Source organism: Euprymna scolopes, chromosome 6 (assembly GCF_053919585.1).
Source record: "Euprymna scolopes isolate OS-2025 chromosome 6, ASM5391958v1, whole genome shotgun sequence".
Lineage (NCBI taxonomy): Eukaryota > Metazoa > Mollusca > Cephalopoda > Sepiida > Sepiolidae > Euprymna > Euprymna scolopes.
The window spans coordinates 140,110,223-140,125,376 of NC_136487.1; the positions used below are offsets into that span (position 1 = coordinate 140,110,223).

General features: G+C 34.2%; 1 protein-coding gene across 1 annotated transcript in view; it reads right to left on the bottom strand.

The window, feature by feature from the left end:
• LOC145277997 (zonadhesin-like) overlaps positions 1-15,154 on the bottom strand; it is a 441,395-nt gene that overhangs the window by 44,488 nt on the left and 381,753 nt on the right. Inside the window, exons 24-25 of the mRNA XM_080130167.1 lie at positions 11,055-11,329; positions 6,458-6,660 (exon numbers count right to left, since the gene is read on the bottom strand). Coding sequence (XP_079986293.1) covers positions 6,458-6,660; positions 11,055-11,329 — 478 coding nt within the window. The remainder of the gene's footprint in view (positions 1-6,457; positions 6,661-11,054; positions 11,330-15,154) is intronic.

Below are 15,154 nucleotides of genomic sequence, written 5' to 3' on the forward strand. Positions count from 1 at the left end.
ATATATATAATATATATATATATATATATATATAATATATATATATATATATATATATATAAATATATATATATATATACTAGCAGGCTGCCCGGCGTTGCCCGGGGAATTTTAAATTTTTCATCCATTTCCATACATGTAATCTCTATGACGTCATCTACATATCCTCTATGATGTCATCTCTATGACGTCATACATGACCATGTGTAACGTCATAGCATATCTATCTATATATATATTGTGCCTATTTACAATGCCTCTCCACGGGTTGTCTTTTAACGTGGAGAAAAGGTACAAAAATAAAAAATTGTCTCAGTCGCGAAGGACTGTCCTCCACCGAAAGAGAACAAGAAATGGAAGTGCAGCATCTGAAGAGCAGATACTACACTTTTATCTTGACCAAAAGGCCAAACAAACAAAGGCAGATATACGGATGTCTGATATCTAATAAAGTAAACTTCAAAATAGTAGAATGTCTACCCGGTTAAGAAGAGCAATTCATAAATTAAACAGATGAGGAATAAAAGCATTTGACTTCGAAATGTCATGGCTCAAAAAGGTTCTTTCCTACTCTTTCCTCATTTTCGTTCATCTTAACTTGATAATAGAATACATTTCTATATGACTTTTATTCATGATCTTTTTAACCTATATATATATATATATATATATACATATATATATATATATATATATAATAATTAGAAGCATTGACTGTCGTTCAAGCGATCGAGTTTCAATCCTGACTTGAGGTAGTTGCTTGTCTAGCCACACTGATTAGTTGTGATTCAGCAAAAGAGCATTGTTTTTGGATGACTATAATGTTCTGTATCTTGAGTTGAACATATTGGGAAGTGATATGCTCAGTCCGTCAAGTCCAAAGTAGCTGACCAGTAGCTTGGTTCCCACCAATCTTGGCAGATAACAAAAAAGGTCCTGAATAGAAGCGTGTGCTCTATCCCAACCATCACCAATGAAGCTTGAGGTAATTTCGTCAGCATCAGAATCTAAATCAAAATCTAATTCCATCCTATACAATCAGAGCCACCAACCTCTATATTTCCTTCTGTGTGTGAAAATGCAACATACAAATATCTGTGCATGATGTTGCCAAGCTAATCATAAAAACTTCGATTCCGGTAAAGCAACTGGCTTTAACCAAAGTTGTTTAAGTGTTGTCTTAATGAGAACTGCTTCCCAACACCTTGGAAAACCTCATCAGTATGTCCTGTATTTAAAAATTCAATCCATTTCAATACAGACCAATCAGCCTCCTGTGTGTCATGAGTAAGTTGCTGGAATCTGTGTAAGATAGAGAAGTAGTTATCCACTTCAGCAAAAATAACCTCCTCAGTGACATGCAATATGGGTTCCGTTCTGCTAGATCTACAGCAGATGTGCTAACAGTTATATCTCATAGGATTAGCGAATCTCTCAATGGAAGCTTTCTTTCTAGGGCAATTGCCTTTGACATATCGAAGGCCTTTGATAGGGTATGGCATGAATGTTTTCTCCACGAAATCTCCAGCTACGGTATAGCCGGAAATGTCTTTTCAATTATTAAATCATTTCTAATAATAATCTAATAGGCTCATAAGAGTATTAGTTGATGGGCAGAAATCAAAAACTCACACTATTAATGCTGGAGTCCCTTATGAGTCCATCCTACACCCAACTCTCTTCCTGATCTACATCAATGATCTCCCATATCACATTTTAAGATCATCCGTAGACATTTATGCTAATGACACTACCATCTATGACAACACTTCAAAGGCTGTAAACGACCAAATTCTCTCTGATTCTCCCTCCTTAGATCTTGATAAAGTGTGCAATGAGGAAAGAGGTGGCTGGTTAATTTTAATACATCTAAAACCAAGCTTCTATCTTTCCATCATCAACGCTCTGATCCCCATCTGGCATCAATTGAAATGGATGGCTCTCGTTTTGGGAAGACTCCATGTTTCGATAAGCTTCTAGGTCTGACCTTTACTCTTGATCTGAGATGGAACATGCACATCAAAGTTTCTGAGAAAATGGTGGGGTCATTCTAGCAATCCAGTAGATATCTCACTGCTGATGCAATTCTTTACCTGTATAAGACAAGTACGTCCAGTACTGTTGCCACATCTGGACAGGAGCTGCTAGAAGCAGCTTATCCTGCCTTGACAGAGTTGAAAATAGATTTCGTAGCCCAGGGGAGATGCTATTTTCTCTTCCCTGAGACATCTTTCCTACAGAAGAGACGTTGCGAGCCTGTCTCTGCTTTATCACTATTTTCGTGCCAAGTGTGCTCATCTGAGCTCCAATCTATGGTTCCCTCTGGCCTGACTTTCGCGAAAAACACTTGTCTAGTTGAAACCACTATCAATAATCTCCCTTACTCTTTATCTGTGCCTAAACCTTAAAGTAGATTCCATGAACAAACCTTCTTTCTTAGAACTACACACCTGTGGAACTCTGTTCCGTTTTTCTGCTTTGCAACTGACTACAATATGGTTATCTTCAAGTCTAACATGAACAAGTTCTTGATGTGCCGTCCTCTTAAGTAATTCAATGTACCCAAATTTACTACTAATGATTACTACGATATTTTCCCATTGACTACTGTTCACTCATTAACCCTTAACCTCGAGTGGCCTCCAGGCCTTGATAAGTGATGATTTATTTGTTTTATATATACATATACACACACACACACACACACACACACACACACACACACACACACACACACACACACACACACACACATATATATATATATATATATATATATATATATATACACGATAGTGTTTATAATTACTATGTTATTTGGCTTAGGAAAGCAAAACTACAATGATAAACATTAAAATTTTAGTCAAAAGCATACGTAATGATACTATCTGTATTGGCGTTTCATGTGCATGGAATGTTTAGTATATAGAATAATAAATAAGTATGCAAACACACTAGACTAGTAGAAATAACACACGCCATTAACCAATATATTTCAGTAGTATCAATTGACCTAAGCTTATATCTCGCTTCTTCTACCTTGCTTGAGATCTCATTCCATGTTTTAAATTGGTTCATGTATGTAATATATATATATATATATATATATATATATATATATAGTGTCGACAAAAAGAAAGTCCGCACTTGTAATTTTTTAAAAACTGCAAATTTAAGCTAAATTTAATGTAACTGTTTTAACAACCTATACCTCGTTTGATTGGCATTTTATTCTTCTATAATTTTACCTGTTCATATTTGACTTTTAATTGAAATATTCTAGTGTTCACGTCAATTTAAAAAAATAACTTCAAATTGAGGAGGCAAAAAGAAGTCCGCAGCAACAAATTCGCTTAAAACCAGCTTAAATTATCGCCCCTAAATCAGTTTAAAATATCCATCAACAGGCAACAAAGCATCTCAAATCGTAATTACTGTTGTTCCAGTTTATACAACGTAACATTTAGTCCATATGCCACGATTTTCTCTTAGTGATCATCAGGACCTCATTAATCTCCACTTTTCTGGTTTATCCAATTGAGAAATTGCCCATAGATGGAAATGTGATGAGAAAACGGTACGAAAGACTGTGCAAAAGCATCAAACCACTGGCAGTGTTCATAATGCCCCTAAATCTGATCGTACTAGAGTTACTTCTTACAGGGAAGACAATGCTATCAAGATCCGCAGCCTAAGAAACAGATTTGAAACAGCTCCCTAAATCCAACAACAGTGCAATCTTGTTAAAAAGTGCTCTCTTTCTACTGTCAAGAACAGATTAAAGGAATTTAATTTGCGAGGATATGTTGCAAGACGCAAACCAATGGTTTCTGTAAAGAACAGTAAGCGCCGTCTGGACTTCGTCAGATGAAATGAAGATCATGACTCTTCATATTGGTCAAAAGTGCTTTTTAGCGACGAAAGCAAGTTCAATAGGCTAGGCGGTGATGGTAGGCAGTATGTCTGTTGGAAAAATTTAATCCTAGGTGCTCAGTTTCAACGCTGCAAGGTGGTGGAGGTTTAGTTTTGGTGTGGGGCATTATTAGTACCAATGGTCAAGGGCCTATAGTTCGCTTGCAACCATCTTCATGCAGGATAACACAGCTGGCAATGTCAAGAGGTTACTGGAAGAGCATGATATTCCGTGTTTGGATTGCCCTGCACAATCTTCAGACCTCAATCCTATCGAAAACGTATGAAATTACATCAAGCAACAGCTACGCAATGATAAAATTTCAAATTTGGAAGAACTTTGGACAAAAATGAAAGAAAAGTGGGATGCCCTTTCTCCGGAGTATTGCTGCAGTCTAATTCAAGGAATTCTCTAAAGATTGCATGCTATCAAATTGCAGAAGGGCTATGTTACTAAATATTAACTAGTTCATTGTTGTATTTGTTTTGCATTAATGTTCTAAAGTTACATGTAAATAACAATTTTCCATTGTGCGGACTTTCTTTTTGTCTCCTCAATTTGAAATTATTTTTTTAAATTGACGTGAACACTAGAATATTTCAATTAAAAGTCAAATATGAACAGGTAAAATTATAGAGGAATAAAAGGGCAATCAAATGAGGTATAGTTTGTTTAAACATTAAATTTAGCTCAATTTTGCAGTTTTTGAAAAAATTACAAGTGCGGACTTTCTTTTTGCCGCCTATATATATATATATATATATATATATATATATATATATATATATATATATATATATACAGGGTGTCCACAAAGTCTGGCTACATTATGTAGCCAGACTTTGTGGAAGCATCCTGTAGATTATGTAGCCAGACTTTGTGGGCACCCTGTATATATATATATATATATATATATATATATATATATATATATATATATACACGCGCGTGCGCGCACGCACACACACACACGTATATATATATATATATATATATATATATATATATATATATATATATATACAGGGTGCACACAAATCTGGCTACATAATCTACAGGATGCTTCCACAAAGTCTGGCTACATAATGTAGCCAGACTTTGTGGACCCCCTGTACATATATATATATATATATATATATATATATATATATATATATATATATATATATATATATATATATATATATATATAAAGAGAGAGAGAGAGAGAGGCTATAAATAAAATAAGAAAACGGCAATATACAAATACATACTAATGTATATAGATTTATTCGTTTATTAAATAAGGATGATACATCAATTAGGGTTGTTTAAAACTCTTTATACCATGGTATTTTGAAGCCGAATGAAGAGGAGAGAAGATGCTAGGTAACATATTAGGGATGCGACGTATAAATAGTTTTACGTATCCTTCATCCCGAATTGATGCATCATCCTCATTGAATGAACGAATAAATCTATATTAGTATATATTTGTATATTGTCGTTTTCTTATTTGATTTATACTCTATATCAGCTCCAAAACAATTTGTTAGACTTTGCATTATATCGATAAGTCTTCTGTTAAAGAATCGATCTTATTCTTTTGACTATCTCTCTCTCTCTCTCTCTCTATATATATATATATATATATATATATATATATATATATACGTATATATATACATATATATATATATATATATATATATATATATATATATATATATATATATATATATATATATCTTGTTGTGTCGTGGAACAACAGTGAAAGTTAGAACAATCAAGTCGAGGTTCGGTTAAGGAACAAGTGTATTAACAATAATGTACAAAGATAGGAAATCGTGTATATCTGCTGGGCACTCGGCTAGCAGTTGAAGTGCAGTCGCATCTCTTTAACCGGTGTTGGAATTACTAGCGCTATTTATAGTGCTAATCGGTTTAAATTCCTCTGTTCAAGGAAGGCCGGTATAACACACACACACACACACACGCACACACACACACACACACACACACACACATATATACATATATATATAACTGCACCATTGTACAATATATACTTATCGCGAGTATATCCTTCTATTGCAAGAATTTATCAGACTAACGATGTTTTTAGTAGAAAGAAACAGACGTTTGTGTAGCTTACTAGCTATAAGTATGTATTTGCCACATATGCTTATATATTTGCAGAATATTATGGGTTGTTCTTAATATGAAAACGGTATTTTCATATGAAAAACGAATTGAACGTCTATTTTGTTAGTAAAAAGAAAACGTAAACGTGCTTTATTAGTTTGTTTTAACACAAAAGTTGCGGTTTTTAGATTGAGGGAAATAACAAAAACGAAATTAAATGCATTTAAAAAAATTATATTTATAAAAATAATTTATATTCGAGGAAAGTTCGACTTTTATATAAAAAAAACATGCTACGACCTCAGGCATGATGTCATTTTTCATTAGACAGGCCTGAATCTATGTATTTACGACGGTTACGGTGTGATGCTACAATTACAATAAATATGCAAATATTTGTAATGTTTTCCGTTATCTTACTGGTACATAGTCACCGGTTTTGTTGTAAATGCATCCACAATTATTAGGCTCGACGCAACTGTTTCCACTGGTGATGTATCCGGTCATACAACTGCAGCCTTCGGAAAGAACCATATCGCATTTCTTATTCGATGGTTCCATACAAGATTTCAGACAGGTTTCTGACTCACTCCTATATTCCATGTTTTGCGGACATTTGAAAGCTTCAGAAAATAAAAACAAAAAAATTAGAAAAACATGGGTCCATAATTAATTCATATATTTATGTACAAAAAGATTTAAATGTTTTGTTTGACAAGACAGATGAAAATAGTCTATGAAAGTAATAACAACAACGAATCTGATTGATTTGTTAACGAAATAAATTAAACACTATTTAGATATAATGAAAACAATCGTCAACAAAAAATCCGCACATTTAGCCTGATAATTTCCAGGGGGAATGAAATATGAACCACTCTATAGTTTGCTTGCTATAGATGTACTTTTTTGCTACTACTTTTAAGCTCTATTATTGTATTGAGCACTATTGAAGTAAGTATTGAAAATGTATTATATAAACTTATAATTTTATGCGTGTGTATATACATGAGATAATAATAAAATATACGTACATATTAACTAAGTTTGAATACATTGAGAACAAAACCAATATTTTTTTTAGACTCAAGTGCTCAATACAAAGTGCAAATTATAAAAAAGAAATGGAAACAGTCAACGTTGATCAACCGACCTTGCGATGTTTCCACTTCTCAATAGGAAGTATATATATACGGTGACCGTGTGGATTTGGTCTTTGCTAATGGAGTCAGAGATGGCTTCGTTACTGGGTTCGAATCTACTGACCGGCGATAATCGTGATATCCTACACTGATGATTCCCGAAACACTAGTGTCTGTAGGTATTTAATAATTATTATAGTAAATACTTATGACAGCCTCTTTAAAAAAACACAATTCTTCTCGTTGAGCACTTTACAGTCGAAATAAAGTGGGTCACTTTAGCTCGCATGCGCCGATCATGATATTATAATCATTAGATCACTCTGACAGATGTTAAAAAGATTTAAAAATAAATGTTTAAATTTCAACAATATTTCACGCGGTTGAAAGTGGCCGTGTGCATTTGGTTCTTGCTAATGGAGTCATTAAACAATGGAAAACAACGGAAACAGTCTACGTGGATTAACCAGCGTTGCGATGTTTCTGCTTCTTAATGGGAAGTATATATATATATATATATATATATATATATATATATATATATATATATATATATATATATATATATATATATAGAGAGAGAGAGAGAGAGAGAGAGAGAGAGAGAGAGAGATATGGCTTCGTTGCCGGGTTCGAATCTACCGACCGGCGGTAATCGTGCCACCCTGCACTGATGATTCCTGAAAGGATGAAACACTACTGTCTGTAGGTATTTAATAATTATATATATATATATATATATATATATATATATATATATATATATATATATATATATAAAGCAGGCTCTTTCAGTCTTGGACAGACTATGGATACCCATGAAGGGTTGCTTACGCGTGAAATTTTTGTGGCAGGAGGTGCGCATTCTCCCCCCACACATCTCCTGAGACGACATTGTTAAATACCAGTGGCAAGTGAAGTACAGGACGACTGGAAACAAATGCCAAAATAAGCGGAGAGCACATACAGCGCCTAGAATTCCCAAATGGTCACCCATCTGATACTAACCAGGCTCAACGTTGCTTAACTTCGGTGATCTGACGAGAATTGGTGTGTCAACGCGATCATGCATAACTCAAGGTTAATATTTTTCAGAGTCACAGGAACCAATGAAGTTTTAACGAGATTAACACAGGAGTGCTCAATACCGAAGTAGGGCAAGACATACTTTTTTGTTGTTTTTACATAAACATTTATATGTCGCTATACATTCATGAGCATGTTTCGGTCAGCTAGTTACCAGTACCTAGTGACCTCTTCAGGCAATATAGCTTACACAATTGTTTAATCCGTAATGAAAATCGTTCAGCTATTCAGCGTCGCAAGAAATTTTTATTAGGAGGTTACATTACATGTTATTAAAAATAGAAATAAAAAGGAAAATTGTTTTTAATATATGGGAAGAAGACGGAAAAGGGGGAGGGGATTAACGTTTGTATAGAGAAGAAAAGAAAAAAAAACAGAGGAAAAGGCATAAGGAAAGGACGAGGAGGATAACAAAACAAAAATAAAAAATAGATAAAATAATATAAAGCATGGGGAATGTATATATATATATATACATATATATATATATATATATATATATATATATATATATATATATATATATATAGTTTTAAAAATAATATATATATATATAGTTTTGAAAATAATAAGCGGAAGTTTCTCAAGAACTCTTTCGGCTATCATCTCATCAGGAGAAAATCGATAGCGTACAAAATAATATTTGTTCGCCTAACAGATTAGACGCTGAACTCGATAAGATCAGGGAAATATTCATCAATAATGGTTATCCTGTTGACCTTATTGATGACTGTATTTTCAAAAAGGTTGCGGATTTTAAATCCCCTAAAAAGTTTGGACCCTTGAAATGCCTGGTTTATTTAAAATTACCGTGGATTGGGGAAAAGAGTAATAGACTTTCCAAACAGATTCGCAGAAGTATTTACGACTGCTTTTATTCTGTGTCCTTGCCTTTGGTATATACTACGAGACATGCTTTTCCGTCTTTTCGCAAGGATGGTTTGCCTTACATCCAAAACAGTAATATTGTATATCAATTTAAATGCCAGTGCGATGCTAGTTATGTTGGGCAAACATCCTTGCATCTTTTGACACATATAAACCAGCATGTTCCATCGAAGATCAGACAAGGGAGGATGGGGTCTGGTGGTCTCCCTCCTTCTGCAGCCTTGGACTCTGCTTTTGGCCAGCATTTGGTTGACAACCCGTGCTGTGCCGATAGATATAAAATAGAATGGTTCGAGGTGCTACATAGAGCGGACTCCAGAAACTATTTAAAGATTTTGGAGTCTGTCTCTATTGCGGTGCGTCAATCTTCTTTGGGCCGGCAAAAGGAAACATCCAACGCATTGTTTCTGTTTGGGGAACTTTGAATCTTTTCTCCCTTTTTTTTTCTTTCCCCTCGTTGTGTCAATATTTTAATCGTTTTTTAAACGTTAATAAATTTATTTTAGTATCCCCGTACTTTTGACACATTCAATAAGTTCCCCATTAGAACTCTTTATTTCCTACACAATATTATTTTGTACGCTATCGATTTTCTCCTGATGAGATGATAGCCGAAAGAGCTCTTGAGAAACTTCCGCTTATTATTTTCAAAACTGTATATAAATTCTGTACCTCTAAACATTTATTTAAATATATATTTATATATATATGTGTGTGTGTGTGTGTGTGTGTGTGTGTGTGTGTGTGTGTGTGTGTGTGTGTGTGTGTGTGTATCAGCCGCTAAAAACGGAACTGCAGCAGACATTCAACAATACAATGTATCATGTCAGTCTATAGGGGATTAACGTTTGTATAGAGAAAAATAGAGAAAAAAAACAGAGGAAAAGGCATAAGGAAAGGACGAGGAGGATAACAAAATAAAAATTAGATAAAATAATATAAAGCATGGGGAATGTATATATATATATATATATATATATATATATATATATGTGTGTGTGTGTGTGTGTGTGTGTGTGTGTGTGTATCAGCCGCTAAAAACGGAACTGCGGCAGACATTCAACAATGCAATGTATCATGTCAGCCTATAAAAATAAATAGGTCAGGATTACGGGTTGAAATGTCGAAGAATTACTCAAATTTGCTATGGTCAAAATAAACTATATACTATATTTTTATAAATAGACACAGGGAAATCCGGCGTTGCTCGAGATTGAATGATGGTTGACGAATATTTCACACCCCAATATTTGTATTGTCATCGAAACTGGTGAAATCGCCCATTTTTAAAGCAAATCAATTAATTGCCCGTTCCATGTTTTCAGTTGTATAAAAGAAAACACATTCGTTAAAATTAAGTAAATGATTTTTAAGGTGGTTTTTAGTAATTTATGCAGAAAATCAAATAGCATTAAGTACGAACTAATGCAAATCGTCTTTGTTTAAAAAATCTTTAGTTGTCTCAAAATTTTAAGTCAATTACAAAGAAAACGTTTGAGCAAAATAGAATGATTTACTCGAGTAATTTATGTTCACTTAGTTTATTTTCTGCATTTGCAAAATTAAATATGGGCACTACACAGGGGGTTTTCAGTAATTTAAAAAAAAAACACATAAAAACAATACATCTCTAATTACATATTAAGAAATTTTTAAAGAAACGGAACCGGGAGAAATTTTGGAATCGTCAAATCACTAGTCTTTGTGTTAATTTGTGATTTTATAAAATCTTAAATTTATTTTTTTTTCATCTATTTTTCCCCATTTTTCAGCATTCATCTACCTTCAGTCAATGAACCTTAAAACAGACAAAACGAACCAAATTGAATAATAGTGCTGATTAATGCATGATTAATAACCAAATGTAAAAAGATAGAAAGAAATATTCATATTTCACTTACGGCAAAAGCTTTTCTGTCTCCACTGTGCAGGAAAACCCAGGGTGGCGCATATGTCTGCAAAGGCGGTGAGCTTCCTGCAAATGACGTCTTTGTCGCTAGCGTGCATGCAGAGATCAACGCTACAGACCTCGAAGAATTGGTTCGCCAAGTCCGGAGCGTTTTCTATGCAATGACGGAAGGGCCCTTTTATATCTTCCATTAAGCCGCATCGGTCATTCCGTTTGGCTAAAGAACGGCTCTTTTGACTGCAGATATTTGGATTGGGACCATAACAACTAGAGAAACAGAAATCCATGAATTATATCATTAATCAATTACTTATGTGAACATTTTCGCTCATGATATTTATTTTGGAAAATTCAGAAACTGATTCTTCTATGTTTTTGAAGATGAGGATTGATAATTCGTATTATTTGAATTATTTGGACTATTATTCCTATCAGGAGTATTAATTACACGTTGTTTCAGCCGATGTAACATTCAACTTTCTTGTCGGACTTTTGAATCTTTTCAAACTTTGGAACCTGCACGGGATTTCGAATGGAACGCTTTAATAAATCTACTGGTGTAGCACGCTCTCGTTCATCAGCCAGGACTAGATAGATATTTGGAGTAATTCACAATTATATACTGAGTATTGTCCACATTAAGGTTTAAACCTTCAATCTGTGGGAGAGTGTCACTTAGACCTAAATTTTATCAAGTATTTTTTTCCGTTATGCCACTAGTCCTTGCAAGATTGATAAGACACACCGAAAAAAGGTCGAATGTTACATAGGCCGAAATTTATGTAGAAAACATTCAAGATAAGAGCATACAGGATGGAAAGATAAAATTATTTCCATAGAAATGATGACATGATTCCATTTTCATTTGATGAAAACCAGTTTTCTTTTCTTTTTTTTTTTTTTGCAGACCATCTACTAGTTGGCCAGTTGTTTACCAATTCCGAGAGCGATAGGAACCTTATATCATGTCTGAAAGTGACATAATGTTTAACGAGCGAGATCGGAGATGCGCCGCTGTACAACTCATGATCCTTACCGATCCAAGTTATGGCAACAGGACCATTGTCAGCACCCTTAAAATGAAAATCGAGATGGTTCAATGTTTGAGGGGTACAGATCAATGAAGTTTCCAGCGACTGTGATAGTTTTTAGTGTGGTTTCAAGTGAGGGCCACATCATATATTAACGTTTGTATAGAGAAAAATAGAAAAAAAACAGAGAAAAAGGCAAAGTCGGCTTGAAAGTCAACATCAAAGTGTACCTGGATGTGCTGAAGAGTGCGGTGATCCCCTGGTGTAAATAAATAACCTAATTCTAGCCCATTTAAACCATTAATGATTACATTCATTAACTATTATCTTCGAGTGGTCTTCGGGCCTTGATAAGTGGTGACTCCAATGTGTGTGTGTGTGTGTGTACGTGTGTGCGTGTGTGTGTGTGCTGTTGTTGAACTACCTACGTTACCTACGAATGAACTGATCCATACACAATCAATACTGGAAGACGTTAATGCGGGAGTTTATACCCGATAAACCGAAGGTGGTTGTTCCTCGTCTAGACGAACAACTCACACTTTTGTATGTTCCTGTTAATATATTTTGCTACTTTATTCCCGTGTTCTGTTTTCCTTGTATCCCTTTAAACAGGCTGATAATACTGGCAAATGAGGATTCGAGAATTCACAAAGAATATTCGAGTTAAAATGTCCCACTGTTCTTATAACTCTGGCGGACGAGAATTTGAATACGTGCTTATGGAAATTCGCTATAATTCCGATGAACGTGGATTTGATATTCAGTTTCAATAAGTCCAGTTAACTTTGCTATGAAATTAGCAAACGAAGAATCAGCACACCGATATTATTTGACGATCAATTACTTAATGTGGAATGCAAACGCAGAGTTTTTTGCAACAATAGTATTTGATGAGAAGAAAAACGTCTTTTTATAAATGAGTAAACATTTACGTCCAAACTAATCAATAAAAAACGAAAAAACCCTGCGTAAAAACAAACGAAAAAACCCTGCGTAAAAACAAACGAAAAAACCCTGCGTAAAAAAAAACGGTGGAAATAAATTTTTTCTCTTTCTTTTTCTCTGTTTGTTTACTACAAACGGTAAATCTAACCATTAGTCAGTTAATACGGAACAAAAAGGAGTACGGATTTTCGTTTCTTTTTATTTTCGGTTAAATATTTCAGAACATTTCTGTTCCGCAAACATATTTCTGTCTTCAATGCAAAAGGAAGACAATTGCTTTGGCGAAAAAGTATTATTCCCAAGGAATTCCTTCAAATTAAAACAGCAAATTAAAACTGTAAGTAAACCGAAGTACAACGGGGTTTTTTTTTTAGTGCAAACTAGTGGGAAACGAATTATTGTTTTCCCTCTTCAGTTGTTCCATAAAATTAAAACTTTATCAAACCGAACACGATTAAAAAAACTGTACATTATTGTTACTAACAATAAAAAAGATGGATGCGCTTCAGGCAGTGATGGAATATTTAGTAAAATTACAAATTCAACAACAACAACAACTAATAAAACTACAGGTTAAACAACATGAAAGTCAACAGCATATGAAGGAGTTACTTTCTCAAGTCGTTAAAAACAATACATACGTTGATAACAATACCGCATTTTTACAATACTCCATAAGGAATGTGATTGATAACTGTTTCTATGCACCAGAAAAAATTAAGTTATTGCCAGCTTACTACAGAAGATACGAAAACTTCTTTAGTAAACCTGTCAGCATTGGTCCAACCAGAAAAAAGTTCGTTTGCTATTATTCAAATTAGAAACAGCTGAACATAATAAATTGGTGGATTTTATTTTGCCACATAAAACTTCATAGCTATCTTTCGCCGATAAGTTGAAACTTCTTACAGGATGGTTTTAACCCGAAAATCTCTCTATTCCATAAACGATAGAAATACTTGAATCTAGTGAAAACTGACGAAGATGATTTCGGAACTTATGCGGCTGCGGTTAATAAACACTGCGACGAAATTAATCTATCAGATCTCAGCGCAGACAATTTCAAATGTCTAGCATTTACACAAGGATTTAAATCAGGGCGAAATGCTGAAATCAGAAGGCGTGTTCTAATAAAATTAGAAAACGAATCGAGTTTAACTCCATTAAATTAGCAGAAACTGTCATTAGATAGAAATCATTAAAAAAAAGACTCGAAGGATATCGAATCTGGCACCGCGCATATAAAACATAGCTAAGCAATTTAAAACGCACGTAACAAATAAAACACAATCTAAGAGAAATATTCGCATATATCCGCACACATCTAAAAATAAAAATGCAGAAAGAAAAATTCCTCCCTCTTGTAATCGATGTGGAAATCTCCATTGGGTCAGAGACTGCCCATATTTGTCTAAAAATGTTTGGTACGTAAAAAAAAAAAAAAAAATAGAACACAAAAATTCCCATTGCAGAAATACAATTAGAAATAAAACACTGACGGAAACTGAAATACAATTAGAAATAAAACACTGACGGAAACTGAAAACCATGAAGAAGGTTTTCGCAAATCTGTGACGGAAAAAATTCGGAATAAAGAAATTAAAATTAGACACAGATTTAGATATTTCGATATTAAATTTAAATATATGGAAATAGACGCAAAACGTTGAGATCACACAAAAGGCGCGTGAACCAGATATGGACACATATAACTGCGGATCAAGATTTGCTACAGGAAGAAAAAGTAGAGGCTATTGAAACCGTTTACGACACATCTGATATTGATCCGTCCCAAGTCACACCAGAACCACGATGTTCTGGCAGGAAAGAAAGTTTACGAGCTCACTCATAATTAAACTAAACAGAAAGAAATACTCAAACACATTTCGGAGAAATCAGCCTTGGAAGAGGTGTTGTGGCAGAACTACCTGCGTTACATACGAATGAACTTACCTATACAAATAAATACCGGAAGACAAAGCAGTAATGCGGGGGTCTATATCTAGTGAATCAACCGAGGTTTTCGTCGTCTTGACAAACTATTCATACTTTTATATGTTCTACATTTTGCCACTCTACTCGCGCGTTGTTTTCCTTGTAACCCTGTCAATAG